This window comes from Limulus polyphemus, unplaced genomic scaffold, assembly GCF_000517525.1.
Source record: "Limulus polyphemus unplaced genomic scaffold, Limulus_polyphemus-2.1.2 Scaffold2765, whole genome shotgun sequence".
Classification (NCBI taxonomy): domain Eukaryota; kingdom Metazoa; phylum Arthropoda; class Merostomata; order Xiphosura; family Limulidae; genus Limulus; species Limulus polyphemus.
In genome coordinates this window covers 19,299-35,695 of record NW_013668375.1, presented here as the reverse complement: position 1 = coordinate 35,695, position 16,397 = coordinate 19,299, and the positions used below count along the sequence as shown (strand labels likewise).

At 32.6% G+C, this 16,397-nt stretch overlaps 1 protein-coding gene across 1 annotated transcript in view; it reads right to left on the bottom strand.

Moving 5' to 3' along the window:
• Positions 1-16,397, bottom strand: part of LOC106467847 (probable ATP-dependent RNA helicase DDX56) — a 54,286-nt gene that overhangs the window by 27,646 nt on the left and 10,243 nt on the right. Inside the window, exons 3-8 of the mRNA XM_013928225.2 lie at positions 14,014-14,094; positions 13,565-13,638; positions 7,798-7,968; positions 6,734-6,889; positions 3,498-3,602; positions 600-671 (exon numbers count right to left, since the gene is read on the bottom strand). Coding sequence (XP_013783679.1) covers positions 600-671; positions 3,498-3,602; positions 6,734-6,889; positions 7,798-7,968; positions 13,565-13,638; positions 14,014-14,094 — 659 coding nt within the window. The remainder of the gene's footprint in view (positions 1-599; positions 672-3,497; positions 3,603-6,733; positions 6,890-7,797; positions 7,969-13,564; positions 13,639-14,013; positions 14,095-16,397) is intronic.

The following is a 16,397-nucleotide window of genomic DNA, read 5'->3' as shown; positions in this document are numbered from 1 at the left end:
AAATACATCAACTTTAATATAACCTACAATGATATTCAGCATATTCCAAAAAACTAAAAAAAGACTACCCATGCAAAAATTTAATTGAAAAGTGGCTTCTGTAAATTAGTATAATGGAATAAATCACTGAATTTGTGACTCTAACAATATAGTTTAATATTTTATAACAAACAATACCAAACTCAATGTGCTTTGATATTTACTGGAAAATTTTTGTTTAAACTGATAAGAAACACTGAACACAAAGTAATTTCCTAGATTTATCATTTTCATGAACATAACTAAAGATTAATTATATCTTACGGAGCTTGTCAAGCCAAAAACCAATTATATAAAATAAAAAACGTAACTAATTCTATATATATTTAAATTAAAAAAATTCAGGAACAGAGGAACATACCTTTTATTAATAATAAAAGTACAAAATTTATCTTAAGATGATAATGAAAAAACTCTAATGCTATAAAGAAAAAGAATCATTACAATATTTAGTATTTTTTTTTTATTTTGGTATAAATAATATTGCATCACACTTGAAAAAACAACAAGAATATTGTTTTAGTGATTAAGCCTAAAATGAAAATCTGAAAAATACACACCTGGAACTAACAGGAAGTTCTGAGTTCAAAATACATGATCTTATTCCAAACTGCTCCAAGTATAGTTTTAATCTAAAATCAAACAACAATGACATAAAATGTTAAAATTATTTACACATACAAACTAACAGCCTACAATTTACAATACATTACAGTGATCACCATATTTTAAAATGTATAAAAATCAATTATAAGTCATCACACACCAGTGTAACGAATGTACAGGATAGTATTCCTCAAAGATATCGTAACAGAATCATGAAAAACGAAAGTAAAACCACTAAAGCTTAATTTTTATCTCATCACTCAATGAAAAGTTCCATTTAATAACCTTGGACTTTAACAAGCCAAGGAATATACACTGATTAAACCTCAACCTCAAATCAAACTCATTCTAATTTCTATATAACAAAAAAAAAGATGACTGGCCGCAGATTAATAGAAAACGTTTTAAAAGTAGTGAATATACCTGTCTGTAAATGATGGTGGCATAAGGCAACTCCTTTTATTTCAAACATCTGTCGTTTGAAAGTGGTTTCTCCATTCAAATACTTCAGTTTTTCAAAATGTTATATAACTGCAGTGAAATAAACTCTAGTTGAAATCTTAAAATTAAAAATGCTGTCACAATTCTTATACTAGGGGAAATTCAGGATATTTTTTATATAGCCAAATAAATTTACGAACTTTAAAATTATAAGCTATACATATGGATAACTGGCTACGTTTTATTTATTTGTATACCATGATAAGAAAGTAGTTTAATTATATTTTGAATGTAACTCACTGAGCCCCATGATGTGCACACACAAAAGGATGCTTGTGGCGAGAGGGTGAAAGTAAAACAATCTTCCTGAGAACATTCTTCTCTAAATTCATACAGAGCACCATGCTTATGGATATTTTTGCTTTTTTGTGACACATTTAAAAAACTTCTCATTTTGTACTGTTTTTCAAGTATTGTGTATGACTCTTCTGAGGTGTATAGTATTATATAGTATATTTTAGAATCCATGAAACGAGATGGACTTGCTTTGTTTGCATTGATAATCCAAAATTGAAAGCATACAATGTTCTCCTCTCACACTCAATAATAGTCTTATAACTATGCTGCTCAAGAAGAGCATAGTTCTAATTATCAAGACTGAAATATACTGTTTAATTACTTTAAATTACGTCCTCAAATTTCTCATTGTTCACTTCAGGTAAACATTGCAAATATATTCAGTATTTAAATCTACATCCAACACTAGCTAGCAATGAGGACTTACCTGAAAATACCACACTTTTTAATTTCCCTAAAACAGTAATTTTAGTAGCTCTGCTATGTAATGGGAGGCTTGGCAAGATAAATTAAGAAGCAATTAGTTGTACAAAAGTTAACTAATTTGTGCTAAGAAACAAATGAACTGAACACAAAGCAATAAAAACAATCATCACAGATCTGTCAACATTAAAATTTGAAAAATAGTAATCCCTACCAGGACAAGGTAAAAATAGCAAGAAATGGTAATGGTGCCACTACTAATTTTTTTCTTTTAATACCAACAAATTCTGTGTACTACTGATTAACAGCCCTATAAGTAGCACTTTTGGCTTTCTTTAGGAAATTATCTGTAAATTCTTGTGAGAAACATGGTTTTTGTGGCATCTCCATCTTCCTTATCAGCACTGATTATAAGGTGGAGTTTGACATTGATCCACAAACAAGCAAGAAAACTCTCTCACAACCTGCATTGCTGTGTGGTATTACAAGAATAGACTTCATAACTTCAGAGAGTTTATCATATTTAAAGTTGCCCAGCTCATCTTTCATTTTTCAATACTACACCAAAAACTTGTCTGATGGCTCACTAAGATCCACATCAGCAAATGGATCATCCTGGTAGGTGATAAATTACTGCTGAAGACAATTCACTGTTGTGCTTGAATTTTTCAACAAAGTACAGATTCTAAAGAACAACTTTTTCTGACTGATATCTTTGCTACTTCTGTATGTTTCAAAGTTGTGTCCTGAACTAGGAACTTGACCTTCATATATTTCAATGGAGTTTCATAGTAATTTCTTACATCTTCATAAAAAGAGAACTGACTTCCTTTGTCAAGCTTTGCAAGGAATGACTCAACTTCAAAACCAATTACAAAGTTCTCATTTTTTAACTGAAGTTTTCTGTCTTTGAAATTCAAATCCAAAATATCTGAACAATTCAAAATTGCATGTGGTGTCACAAGTCTGCTTATCCAATCCTTGAATAAAGCAAACAGAATTCTCTGCACAGAATGGATGAGTGTGTCCTCAGACTGTATTTTAAAATTATACTTCTCAAAGATTAGAATAGGAATAATGCATATACATATCTTTGATTTAAATAACTCGTAAAGTCCTTCCTCTCGCAAATATGCGTTTCCTGGTGATTTGGTGTCAGGTGTGTCCTGTACTTTCCCACTTGCCTTTGCAGTTTTGTGTACCACTTTCATAGAGGAACCATCCATAGAAGATGACCAATGAAATATTCTGCTACCAAACTAATTAACATAAATTGTCTGGTTAATCAATTGTAGCAATCTTGCACAGAAAAACAAGATCTTGTAATTTTCAGGTGTAGCTGGTTTTCATGAAGTTATTACTCAACACCACAATCAAAAACCACGGTAGACAACGAGTTTTCCTTAAATATTAGCTTTTAGGAAATTTATGCATTCTTTTATATTATTCTCAGTGTTGGTAAACAACATTCTTTAAAATATTACAGTTTACTTGAAAACAAAACCAAATCTAATATGAAACAAAATGCATTTCTGTCACATGATATAGTCTTAATTTATTGTCCAAGACATCAAGCCAAAAAATAAAAAAATCGATATTTTAATCATACATTTTTAATTATTCAATATTACCTGTAACACCTGTCAACAGTTGCTACAAATATAAGTGTCTTCCCATGTATCAGTTTCAACTTGAACAAACTATATATCAACACAAACTTGTCCTCATCCTCGAGTCTGTAAAAGATGAAGACATAATTAATTAATAAAGACAACAATTTTTATCTTGTGTTAATGTTTACATCCTCATTTTACTTGAAAATTAACATTTTCCTAAACTGAAAATGTATTTTCAATAATACTTACCTCCACTGACACTATAGCCATTTCCCGATTTCCAGGGTTCCACTCTTTGCCCATCTAAGCACTGAAAATGCTTGCTCCAGTCTTTTATACCCCACTCGATTGCCATTGGCAAATTCAAATTTCTCCACCAACTTCAATGCACCCTCTATCTAAGTACTGTATATAAGCACCTCGTTCAGATAATTTCTTTCCAGACATAAACTGGCTTTTGTGGGGAGGTAGGGCAGGACTGTGTCAGTGTAGGTAAGTATTAGTGGAAATACATTTTCAGTTTAGGAAAATGTTAACTTCCAAACATACTTACGTCCACTGACAGCTAGAATCCCACATTGAAAAGGTGGAGGGAGGGGGCTGGTGCAGGCATGAACCATACAGAAAGCATCTGTATAGATCAGGAGTGTACCAAGATAAAGACGGTACAAGAATGGCAATACCTCCAGAACAGGTATGTTCTTCACCTGGAACTCAGTTCCTATATCAAAGGTGGAATAGAATATGAGTGATCATCAGTATAGGCCAGCCCCAACCAGATAGCTCAGGTTCCACAACTCGGGGTTAGAATTAAGGGGTCATGGTACCTATATCCCACATTCATTCCAATCAGTGAACAATTGACTCCTACTACCTCAAAATGAGTTAGTACAAGCTACATAACAAACAGTCAGGATTGGAGCAGTCATAAAGGTAAGAAATGGCTGGCAAATGGATTGGTGATAAGGATCTTGGACAGAAAGGACCTATTGGGGTAAAGCAGGACAAATGTGGAACGATAAAGAGTCCAAAGCACAGGAATTGCAAACAACTCCAACCAACGATGTCAACAAGCAAATAACAAAAAATTCAATTTAAGAGAAAGGTGAAACAAAGAACACGAAGCTAAGGGCTCAAAACGAGGATGAGACAATGCATGCAAAACAACTGTAAAATCCCCATTTTGTAATTGAAAAGGTCATTTGGGTTGCAGAATACGAAGGGTTTTGAGTAGACCTGACAGTTCTGTGGATTCAAAATCCTTCCAATATTTGGAATACTGAAAATAGTGGATAAGGATGCCTTATATAAAGCATAAGTGAAACAAGATCCCTCTCAAATACCCAAGTCATGAAATGGGATATGGTAGATACTTTAGGATGAAGATGGTTGAAATTCCTTTTAAGACACCACTGACAATAAATATTCCATTTCCATAGATAAATGGTTGTGGTTGGCCTACGGCGAGATATAGTTAAATACAGAGAAACCATGGAAGATAAACCCTTAAGTTGGGCAAAAGATCGCATAACTTCCCAGAATGAAAATTGAGTTTCCATACGACTGGGTGGAGAATTTCTGATTGAGGTTGTGTCAGAGACTGCCAGTGTGGAGGAAGTAGAGGAGGACATACCTGTAGATACCGAAGAAGCAGAAACCACATTTGAACTGGCCAATATGGTGCAACCAAGATAACTCGATACGGAGTGGAGTGAACCATAATCAGAAACCAGGGCAATAGCCAAATCGGGGGAAAAGCATACAGATGTAAAGTTGTCCAGTCCTGACTGAATACATTCACTGCCAACGCACACATGAGAGCAAATCCACTGAAAAACCTCATTATGCATCATCCGTTCCGTCGGAAGAATCTGGTTGGATCGAGACAAGTGATCTGCAACTAAATTCATCACTCCTGGAACATGACATGCTAAAAGACTGATATGATGGGAATGAGCCCAGAAGAGAAGATCCAAGGTACGAAAATAACTAGTACTGAAATTGCCGAGAGGAACATTGATAAGCTTCCAACAAAAGTTGGATTGAAGATAAATACCTCAGGACAGTCATGAGAGTAAGATGAATCTGAGAAACTTGTGATCTGTTTAAAGTGATCACAGGTTCCAATTAAAACCCCCATGAGTCCATTCATTGAGAATTTAAACATACTTCCTCCTAGCGATGATAAGCCAATACATGCTGTTCTGATAAATACTGGGGACCAGTCATAGCTATCCCATCACATAACTGAGTGGCAAATCATCAAGCATGAACAGAAATATCAGGAGGAAGATGAAAAAGCAAGTAGTCACTTTCCATCCTTGCTGCCAATAAGGAAGGGGTAGTCAAATGCAATAGGAGAGACACCCAAAACCTCATAAACCTGAGTAACCGAATGAAGAAAAGGGGCTGGAGGTGGCTGATCAAAATGATCCTCTGTTTGAGGCCACCCTAGTAAAAGAAGGAGCCGGAATAAATGAGTCTAAATACTCCTCAGCTGGTCTGGGTCATTTGTAAAAGCTGCCTCAGAACCCCCATGGAAAGATACCCTCGGTCCGCATATGTGTGTGTCCATCTCATGATGGATCACATCACAGACAGCCTCAAATGAGAGTGACCCCTCCCCTGGTCATTGATAAATACCAAATAATAGAGGTCTGAATGGCCTCCATAATAAAAACATTAACTCGAGGAATTCATACTCATCAGTACATGATTTTATATTATTATTATTAAAGTAATTTATAAATATATGAAGATATAACTTAGTAATGCAAACCACTTTCAAAGTCGCAACGTAAATTGTGAATAATCATAACAGTCATGCTTATAGAAACCCATACCGATTGCTCTGTCAAGAAAGAGTGATTAGATTATCTGAATGAGGTGCTTATATACAGTATCTAGATAGAGGGTGCACTGAAGTTGGTGGAGAAATTTGCAAATTTGAATTTGCCAAGGGCAATCGACTGGAGCAAGCATTTTCAACGCTTAGATGGGCAAAGAGTGGAACCCTGGAGATCAAGAAATAGCTATAGTGTCAGCAGAGGTAAGTATGGTTTGCAAGGTTATTTTACTATAAAAACAAGCACAGGTTTTTATTCACATATATTTGTAAAAAGATTGCTTATAATCAATGAACAAAAACATTATAAGCATTTAGATTCAAGATAAAATGAAGGCTTCTAAAATGGAATTACATTAAATGCTAGTTTAGGCAGTACAGAACATTGAATTAGGATTTAACTTGCTTGATTATGTATTGTGTAAGTTGGGATGTGGCTGGAAGTTGGGGTTCTTCCAATTTGAGAATAACTGGATTATGTAACACAATTTTTTTCAGAGACTGTACATCTGTTGTAAGTGTCGCTGACATCAAAAGAGATTGATATATTTGTGGCAAATACCTGAAAAAAACAAAAACAAATGTTTTTTACTTTCTGTTAGTTTTTGAATAAACAAACAGCCTAAAAATTACATTTTCAACTGCATTAGTTACATTCACTAACACAGTCACCCAGTTGTAAAAAATTGGTGTCAGTACACAAAATCTCTGATACCATATACAAAACTTACATTCACATACATAATGATGTAAATCTCTGCTTAAACCTAGAACAGAATAATATGCCTAGTGAAGTACAAGGTGTTGTAAGTACAAACAAATTCTGATTTCAGTAAATGAGAAAAATCATCACCATATTTATACAAATTTACTTTTACAAATACATGAAATGAATTTAAATCTTAAGTCCTAAAATCAGTGCATAACTTAGTCAAAGTATTCATACTGTCTCATAGCCATGTAAGCCTATGACATAAGAATGGAAAACACCAAAAAACTCTTAAGGCATTGAAAAAAATCAAATCTCATATAACACATATTGATTAAGTTGAAATATATCATGAATTGCGTATCTTTACTGATAACAATATTTTCAGCTTCAAATCCAAAGTAGACTTACAGAAGTCAGCTATGCAAGTTATTTTTTTAAATGTTTGTAAAAATAGCCACATATGACATTCATATAAATAGGGGGCTGTAATAAATTTTACCTAATTTATATACCATATATTTAACAGTACTATATAACAATATAGATAACAGTGGAAATAAGTTACGCTACTTAAGTTTATTCTCCTTCCTTATTTTTTCTAAGTTCAACACGCAACATTGCATTCTCATTACTTTTTCATTTTACAAAGTTTAAGAGTGAAGAGTTTTTCAATCAGTAAACTGGAAAGCAGCTATTGATTAAACTATGCAGTTTTTTTTCTACTAAAACAATTATAACTAGATATTTTAAAGACTTACCTCAGGACTTCTTTGATATCAGATTCATAACCAAAAGAAAACACGAGATCAGCTTCATCTACAACCATTATTTCAAGAGAATCTTTTAAAATCAAGTTGTTAGCTTGTAGATGGGCTAAAACTCTACTTGGAGTGCCAATAACAACATCTGGTTTCTCAACTAAAACTGGTCTGCAAATGTAAAAAATCAAAAATATTTAAAGCAAAAATCTTGTATAATAGCAAAGTGATGTACACACATAACCTATAATCTTATAAGATGTATAATGAGGACATACTTTCAATACTATGTTACTAGGGGTATCTGTTTCATTTGAATCTTAAGTATTGTTTATAGCTTGACAAACACAGGTTATCTACAGGTAACCTTGAAACTCTTGTTAGTTTGATCCTCTCAGGTCTGTCACTTCTCATTCAGGACACACACCACCTAAAACCTCAAAACAACAGTAATACATTACACATAACACTATAATTCAATTAAAAACACACACACTGTGTCCAAAAAGCTAAGTAACAAAAACCAAGAAACACACATCTTGTATCTTCTATGAAGGTAAATGACAGTTACCTTAGAACTGGGTGATTAGTGATATCTGCTAATAAATTAATCAACAGTGTCAGAATTTTAAAATCATTTCTTTACCAACTGTCAAAATAAAAAAGGCTTTTACTTATATTTCTTAATAGTATAAACATATACTATGTTGTTGTTGGGCTTAGGATTCTTCTACAGTAGGTGTCTGTGAGTTGTTAGTGATAAATTCAGTGATGAATAAACAGCACGCACTTAGAACAAGTTAATTCAAATGAGACACACACATGTATATTACTTCTCCAATATGAGGAAGGTTCATTGGGCCATGTACATTTGGTTAAGCAGACAATAAAAAACAATATAATAAAAGTACAATAACAAAAAAAATCTAGTTAAAAAGTGATAAAATTAGATATATTAAATAGTTTAACTAATACTATTAATGAAAGTAACAATAAATAAATAAATTAGGCTTAATTCACAAGAATTTTAAGTAACATATGCTAATATTTTTTCTTCAAATGTTTGCTTATGTACAATACTTATATTAAGAAGTAAACAGGGCCAAAATATTTATATAATTTGTCTCATAACATAAATATACAACATAATATTCAAATAGTAAGCTCTAAATTAAAAGCAAATTAGCAGGAATACTAATTGAATGAGATGAAACCCAGGCCCACCCAGGATATATCTGCATAGTGTCCATGTGTACATGTGGATTACGTAAAGCTGTAAAGCAGATCACTCTCCTGATGATTAAAGGAGCAGAACAGGAAGACCTGCACTGTTTCCTTAGAAGATTCCAGAAAGCAGTTGACTGGAGCTGTTGGTCTCAGGAGTAAGTGATGCAATGCCTCATCCTGAATCTAGATGAGGAGAGGGTGGTTGAACAGGACATATTTGTGGCTGAGTTGCACCAACATTTCAACATGGTGGAGAAACAAGTCATCCACCAAACTGAAATGAGGGTTCATAAAAGATATCCCTCTGAGAATGTGCAAGCTTTCATTGATGATCTGTACAACTTGCATAAGAAGGCATACCCTGAAATCGCAGCAATAGACCCTGGACAATATTAATGACAAGTTCATAGAGAGACTTCTAGGTGAGACCATGTGGTGTCACTCGGGGGTACAAGTTCTTTGTACTTGAACTTTTTTACTATAGGCTCAGTCAAATTGACCAAGTTCATGACCCCAAATTGACCTTTATAGTTTCCATATTGTAACATCTAATATGTTTTGTGTATCTTCGTGAAATTTCAGAAGCTTTCAGTAAGCATTAAGAGTCTTTTGTAGACAAAAAACAGAATTTTTAATGAAGGATTTTCCCTAAAAATTCCTCCATAAATATACGGAGCGAAAGTGTTGACTACTCCAAATGGAAAGTGATTTTCATGTTAAGATTAAAAATACTTTTCTTCCCCTGAAAATTGTCAAGTCTATAAAAACTCCTAAATAAATTTCACACATTTTCATAACCCTTATTCTATTAAAGGTGGGTCAATTTGACCAACCTCATAACCACCACAAAAAATATGAAATAAATATAAATTACCCTTTTTTCTATCTAGAATGACTTAATATTGTAACAATTGTTTATCCTAAATAGTTAAAACTCACCACAGTATACACCAGTTTCTACTAAAATTTATTGTTTTATTGCCCTTTGAACTTGCCACACAAGTTGTAGATCATTTGGCAAATATGTAGCTTACATTACCCTATTGAATTACATAAGCCATGGGATACTTGCGAGTGTACCCCATGAAAAAATTTCATTATTATTTTTTCTTTGTTTTACCTAATCTAAAAAGTTTCTAATTTTTACATTATAGTTACTTTTATAATAATAAATAAAGAATAAACATGAAAAACAAGAAATAAAGTACTTCCCGAGTCTTTTTTTTTCTTTTGCTGTTGACAATTGATGAAACTTAAACCTACTTTATTTTATAATAATGGTACTACTGCATTAACTGTTTTTATTTAACTCCAAGTTTATGGGAGTACACCCAGGTAGCATCTCATGTAACCAACAAAACAACATGAGTATAAAAATACTTTTTTTTTTCAAAGTTATCATTTTCAAATTTCATTTGCATAATCACTAGAACCTCCTATGAGTATATCAAGTTTTTTTTTTTAATTTAAGGTCAATGTGTAGATATATATATATATTATTTTTTTCTACGTTATTACTAACTGTAGCTATTATCATCATATTATACAATAACATTGCACCTTAGGGTGCCTCATTGTGCCCTGAGGGGTGTCACTATGTTTTTGGATATTGCACAATATGTTTTGTTGTTTTTATTTTTATTTATAGCTGTTATAAAATTCAGTAACGTAAAGCATTTCTTAATTTGCTTGCTGACGCGGCATGCAAAAAACTATCTAATGTTTTATATATTTCTTTTTAGGCACGTACACAAAAAAGCTTTGCCAACATAGCCTAATGTAGTGGCAGGTAAAGCGGTGAGCCCCAACGCACCAGTTTATACTTGTCTCTGCGATGCCGAATTCTCTTTGGTAGATACATAGTGTGTTGCCATCAAAAAAGTTTGGAAAGCACTGGTCTATAGTGGCATTTGTGTATTACACTAACCCTTGTGAACCAAAGAAGTGTTGGCATATATAAAACAAATTATTAAACCTTTCAAATATGCACCTTAAAACATAATTAACTATCTAACTAACATATTTCTAGGTGAGCAACAATGCTAAAGTGGCAAGGACAAAAGCAGCAGCAATGCTAAGAAAGGTTTGACTAGTTCTCTATGGAATTCTTCGCAACAGTTTTAAAATAACTGTTAGGAGAATGTATTTTAAAAAGTGCTCTTTCCATTGATTATAAACATCTAGGTGAGTATAATTGACTAAGAAATCGCAACTCTATGTGTAGAAAGTGGGTGTGGCATCTGTCAAGAGTTCAGAGGAATTTATTTTTCCTTTCTTTCAATTGCCCTAAGGAACTTGAAAGCAGAATAAGCATTTGACCGACCATGTGACCTCTTTGTACTCATTTGAAGCCTTTATAGATCTAATACTTCAAACATCCAATATAGTGCATACATCTTCACAAAATAGGGCAGTATTTCAGTTAACATTATAAGTCTGTCACATACAGAAAATCATATTTTTTAATAAACTAAAATAAAGCTTTGTCCATGAATATACTGAGTATTTGTTTTGAATAGTCCGTGTGCAAAATTATTTTCATGTTAAAATGAAAAATACTTTTCTTCATCTCAAAAATCTCAAATTTCCTTTGTGTAAACCCAAAAACCTCCTAAATACATTTCAAATATTTGTTTTCAGTAAAACTTAATATTTTGTCTGTTATTTTCTCTACTCTATCTCTAAACAGGATTTGTCAATTTGACCAACTTCATAACCATAAAAATAACCTTTTTTTCTTTCTAGAGTGACTTCAAATTGTAACATGAAACTTCGTTCGTTTATCCTAAGTAGCTTTAGGCTTGTAGCAGTATACATCTATTTATAATTAAATTTCATTATTTTACTGCCCTTTGAACCATGTCTAACTACTATATGCACCTTTATAAGTTGTAAATCACTCGAGGAACGTGCAGCTTATGTTACGGTATTGAATTACATTACCCACACGCTGCTTGCGTGCATGCCTCGTGAAATATTTTTTATTATATTATTATTATTTATCTTAACTAACCTAAAAGAGTTCCCTATTTTTACATTTTAGTTACTTTTATAATAATAAATAAAGAATAAACATGAAAAAACAAGAAGTAAAGTGCTTACCAATTCTTTTTTTTTCTTGATGTTGATTGTCAATGAAACTTAACCCTAGATTTTTTTAAACTAATGGTAGTAATGCATTAATAATTTTTATTTAATTAAATAATACACCAAAGAACATAAAAAATAGACAATTTACTCTAACAGTCACAATTTTTCTGGCTTTCTAAGTATGCGACAAGAGCCATTACAAACTCATCCAAGCTGGTCATTATCTTTCCTGTGGAAATGAAACCTATACTACAAGTGAACTGACACTTATCTGTTCAGAACACAATGTTATACAATATGTCATTTGATAGATGAACCCCTGGACTTTCTATAGGTAATATATAATTAAACATAAGAGAGAAATATTAACAAAGCCTGAACTAGAGGACGTGATAAGTAGGTCTGGCAGGATGGGAGTGATTTTCTATTTCATACTTGTGTAACAAAACAAAATTGAAGGCTATAAAAATTATGGTTTGTCTGAGCAATGATAATATTATAGGGAGCAACTTACATTTAATTTCGTACATTTTGAAGGAGTAGTGACTAAAATAGAGAAGAGAAGATGCCTAGAGAAAAATGTATTATGTGTGTAACACTAGGTGGAAGTTCAGGATTTTTTTAAATATTTCCTTATGGAATTAAGAACTTAAAACTTATATGCTATTAAAATAGCATTATTATTATTATTATTAGCTAATTGGTTATACTATATTAATTGGTATAACACAAACAAAAAGTAGTTTAATAACATTTTGAAAGTAAGACACTAAAACCCAATGTCATGTGCAGTAAAAGATGGCCATCGATAAAGTGTTTTTACTTCTGTCTTGTCTTGTGCATAGTTCGTTAGATTACCTCTCCTAAATGTGGTGAAAAGGTGTAAGTCACAGCTTTGTAGTGTAGTGTTGGTTTTGCTTGCGTACGACTGAGCATTGTAGGGTAAGCGGTTTAATGGGTAAGGATAAGTTAATTTGATTTCTGAGGTAGGCATTTTATTCTCCTTTAAACACTATATATTATATTTTTTGTTCTTACCATAATACGGTTAGTCATGCAGTACAATTGACATTTTTCAAAATAACACCTTGTTTTGAAGATAGAAAATAAGCTAAAATAACAAAAAATTATCAAGCCAGTAAACTTGGATTATCAGGATAACTTGAATCAGTTTTGAAATTATATTTTTCTATATTTTTGATAAGAGAAATTTCAATAATAAAACAGGATAGACTCTTTAAAAATATAATGACACATCTGGTTATACAAAAAATCTGTTGCTGGCTAATACTTAATTATTATTTGACAGTTCTAGTTCGATAATTCTTGTCCAGTAAGGAGGTGACAGCTAAGACTTAAAATTTTAAATTTCTAGTCAGGTAGTTGTTTGTTAATATAGCTGATGTTAGCCGAAACAGCATAAAAGTATAGGAGGTTCTAATTCTCTTACCGTTGTGAAGCTATATCTATCTGTCCTGACACATCTACTGCTCTCACTTCTCTGGTGCAACAAGCAACAAGTTCCTACGTAACAAAAATCTCATTAAACTCTTACTTAATAATCCATATTTTAATAGTATATATGTTTTAAGTTCTTAATTCTACAAGGCAATATTTAAAAAAATCCTGAATTTCCACTAGTGTGACCCATTTTTTCTTAGCATGTCATCATCCCTATTTTATCCATCACTCTTCAAAAAAGTGCAAAATTAAATGTAAATTACTCTCTATAAAGTTTTTATAATTTTTATAGACTTCAATTTTGTTTGGTTACAGAGCTATTGATTAGAAATTCAGACCCCTCCTGTCACATCCTCTCTTTCAGAATTTGTTGATAGTTCTCTATTACGTTTCATTATATATTACCTATAATAAATAGAAAGTCAACATTTTACATACCTGAACATTCTTATATATCTGTTTACATAATTCTTTGCTAGGTGCCAAGATCAATGCTCTAACTTCCTGTGAGCTATTTACCTAACGAAAATAAAATGAAAAAAATAATTCAAGATAACAGTAGCATATGAAATTCATGAAAAACCCTAGAAAATTATACTAAAAAGAATATCACATTATATTTTTAATAAATTACATGGTATCTACATACTTATATACATAACATACGCTTAGTTTCTTTCTTGATAAAATGTAGTTTCAATTAAGTTATCAAGATGAGTTTGTAAAGCAATGCAAATCATCATTTTCCTCTATACCTTTCTTATATGTTTAATATAATATTATAATTTGATTGAAAGAAAATGGTTTGTTTGTTTTTGAATTTTGCGCAAAGCTACACAAGGGCTATATGCAATAGCCGTCCCTAATTTATCAGTGTAAGACTAGAGGGAATACAGCTAGTCATCACCACCCACCGTCAACTCTTTGCCTACTCTTTTACCAACAAATAGTGGGATTGACTGTCACATTATAATGCCCCCACGGCTGAAAGGGCGAGCATGTTTGTCGAAACTGTGAATCAAACCCGCGACCCTCAGATTGCGAGTCAAGCACCCCAAACACCAAATAAAATGGTATTGGCAGGTTCCTTGATAGATAACAGATTATGCTATCAGCAGGAAAAACAACTTTGCAATTAAGAAAAATACCATGTTTAATAATATTCTGTGATTTTATCATGCATATCTTAACTTTCTTAACAGACATGATTAATCTGAAATTACACTCCACAATCAAGATAAAATGGAAAGATGAATCTATCAATTAAAATATGCTGACACTCTTATCATTCTCTGCCATAAAAGTATGGGTCAAACAAAGTTTTAAAATTTCTGAAAACATGTATATCTGTGAAGTATGTGGGTATGCTGGCATTTTCTTTCCCTTTTACTTGCTGTAGTGAACTCCTATACAGTTCCCAAAATTTTTCAAACTTTTGTAAAAGAAGTGGATAAATCACTCTTGCCCAAATTACCTCTCATCATGGATCATTTACCAATAGTATCACATGTATCTTCTCAAGGAAAAGATTTCTGTAAAGTTGAACACACACATTGAGGTTACAACCTTCCTTATTTTTCGAAGGTAATGATCAATAGTGATGTGGACAGTGCAAGTGCCCTGGAAAAGAACATAATTATTCTTTTGTGTATACAATATCATATTTTTTTCAATCTGGAATGGTCTTTTGAAAGATTTTCTTCACTGTTCTATTCAAAAGCTCACAGTCACCAGTAAAGGCACCATCTTTCTTTTACTATTGCTACAAACTGTGGCCAGTCTATTTCATCTTTCACAATTCAGTCAAATTTGGAGAATACACTTTAACTCTGCATAGAATTTCCTACATAAACTCCTACTATTCTTTGGATCCTACCATATTACTCTGAGGGAAATCAATGCACTTGAAAAAAAAAACACAATTATCCTGTATAGAGCATACAAGGACCAAATCAAACTTTGAAAATGGTGTCTTTAGGATGAGAGATAATAAAATGTTTAACTGTTTGGAACCTGTCACTACAGAGATCACCATCCATAAATTAGATAACCCATAATTTAGCCTTGCTTTGCATACTTTCAATGCTCTTGTGAAGCAACTGGCAGCTAAGTTACCTACTTCTCTAGTCACTAAGTCTGAAGAGTTCTTAAATCCTATAGCAATGTAAGAAACTTGTACTTCATCTATGTCGCATGACCATAAACTTTGAGGATCCTTCATAGATCGGACAATGTCTCTCCATAGAAAGTCACAGAAGCTTTGCTTAATGTTGACAAGGTTGATGTAGCATATATACTTAGCAAAAGTATGATAATGTCTGACAGATGAGAATGATGGCTTTAAGTCCAACAGATTGTCTACTCTGACAATGTGGAAAAATTTTTGTGAATTGTTTCCACAAAGTAACGTAATGATACATCTTAAAACATTAACTGCTGCAGGAGCAGCTCAGTTGCCGTTTTCTGATTCACAGATAAAACTGAGTTGCCATCAATCACAATAAAACAGCAATTAACGTCATTCCCATAGAGTTATAGTTACATATGTGCGACTCACGGAACTTCAATGACGGAAATATCCGTTATCCGCAGTTAATGGATTAAACCTCTTCTTCTTATGTTATCAGTTATTAGCAGTCCTTCAGTTCAAATGGGTTTGGACACCCTACAAACAAGAACAAACATGCTTCAAAGAGGGCCAGCATGTTAATGTATATTAAGAATGATCTATTATTAGCAGTCCTTCAGTTCAAATGGGTTTGGACACCCTACAAACAAGAACAAACATGCTTCAAAGAGGACCAGCATGTTAATGTATATTA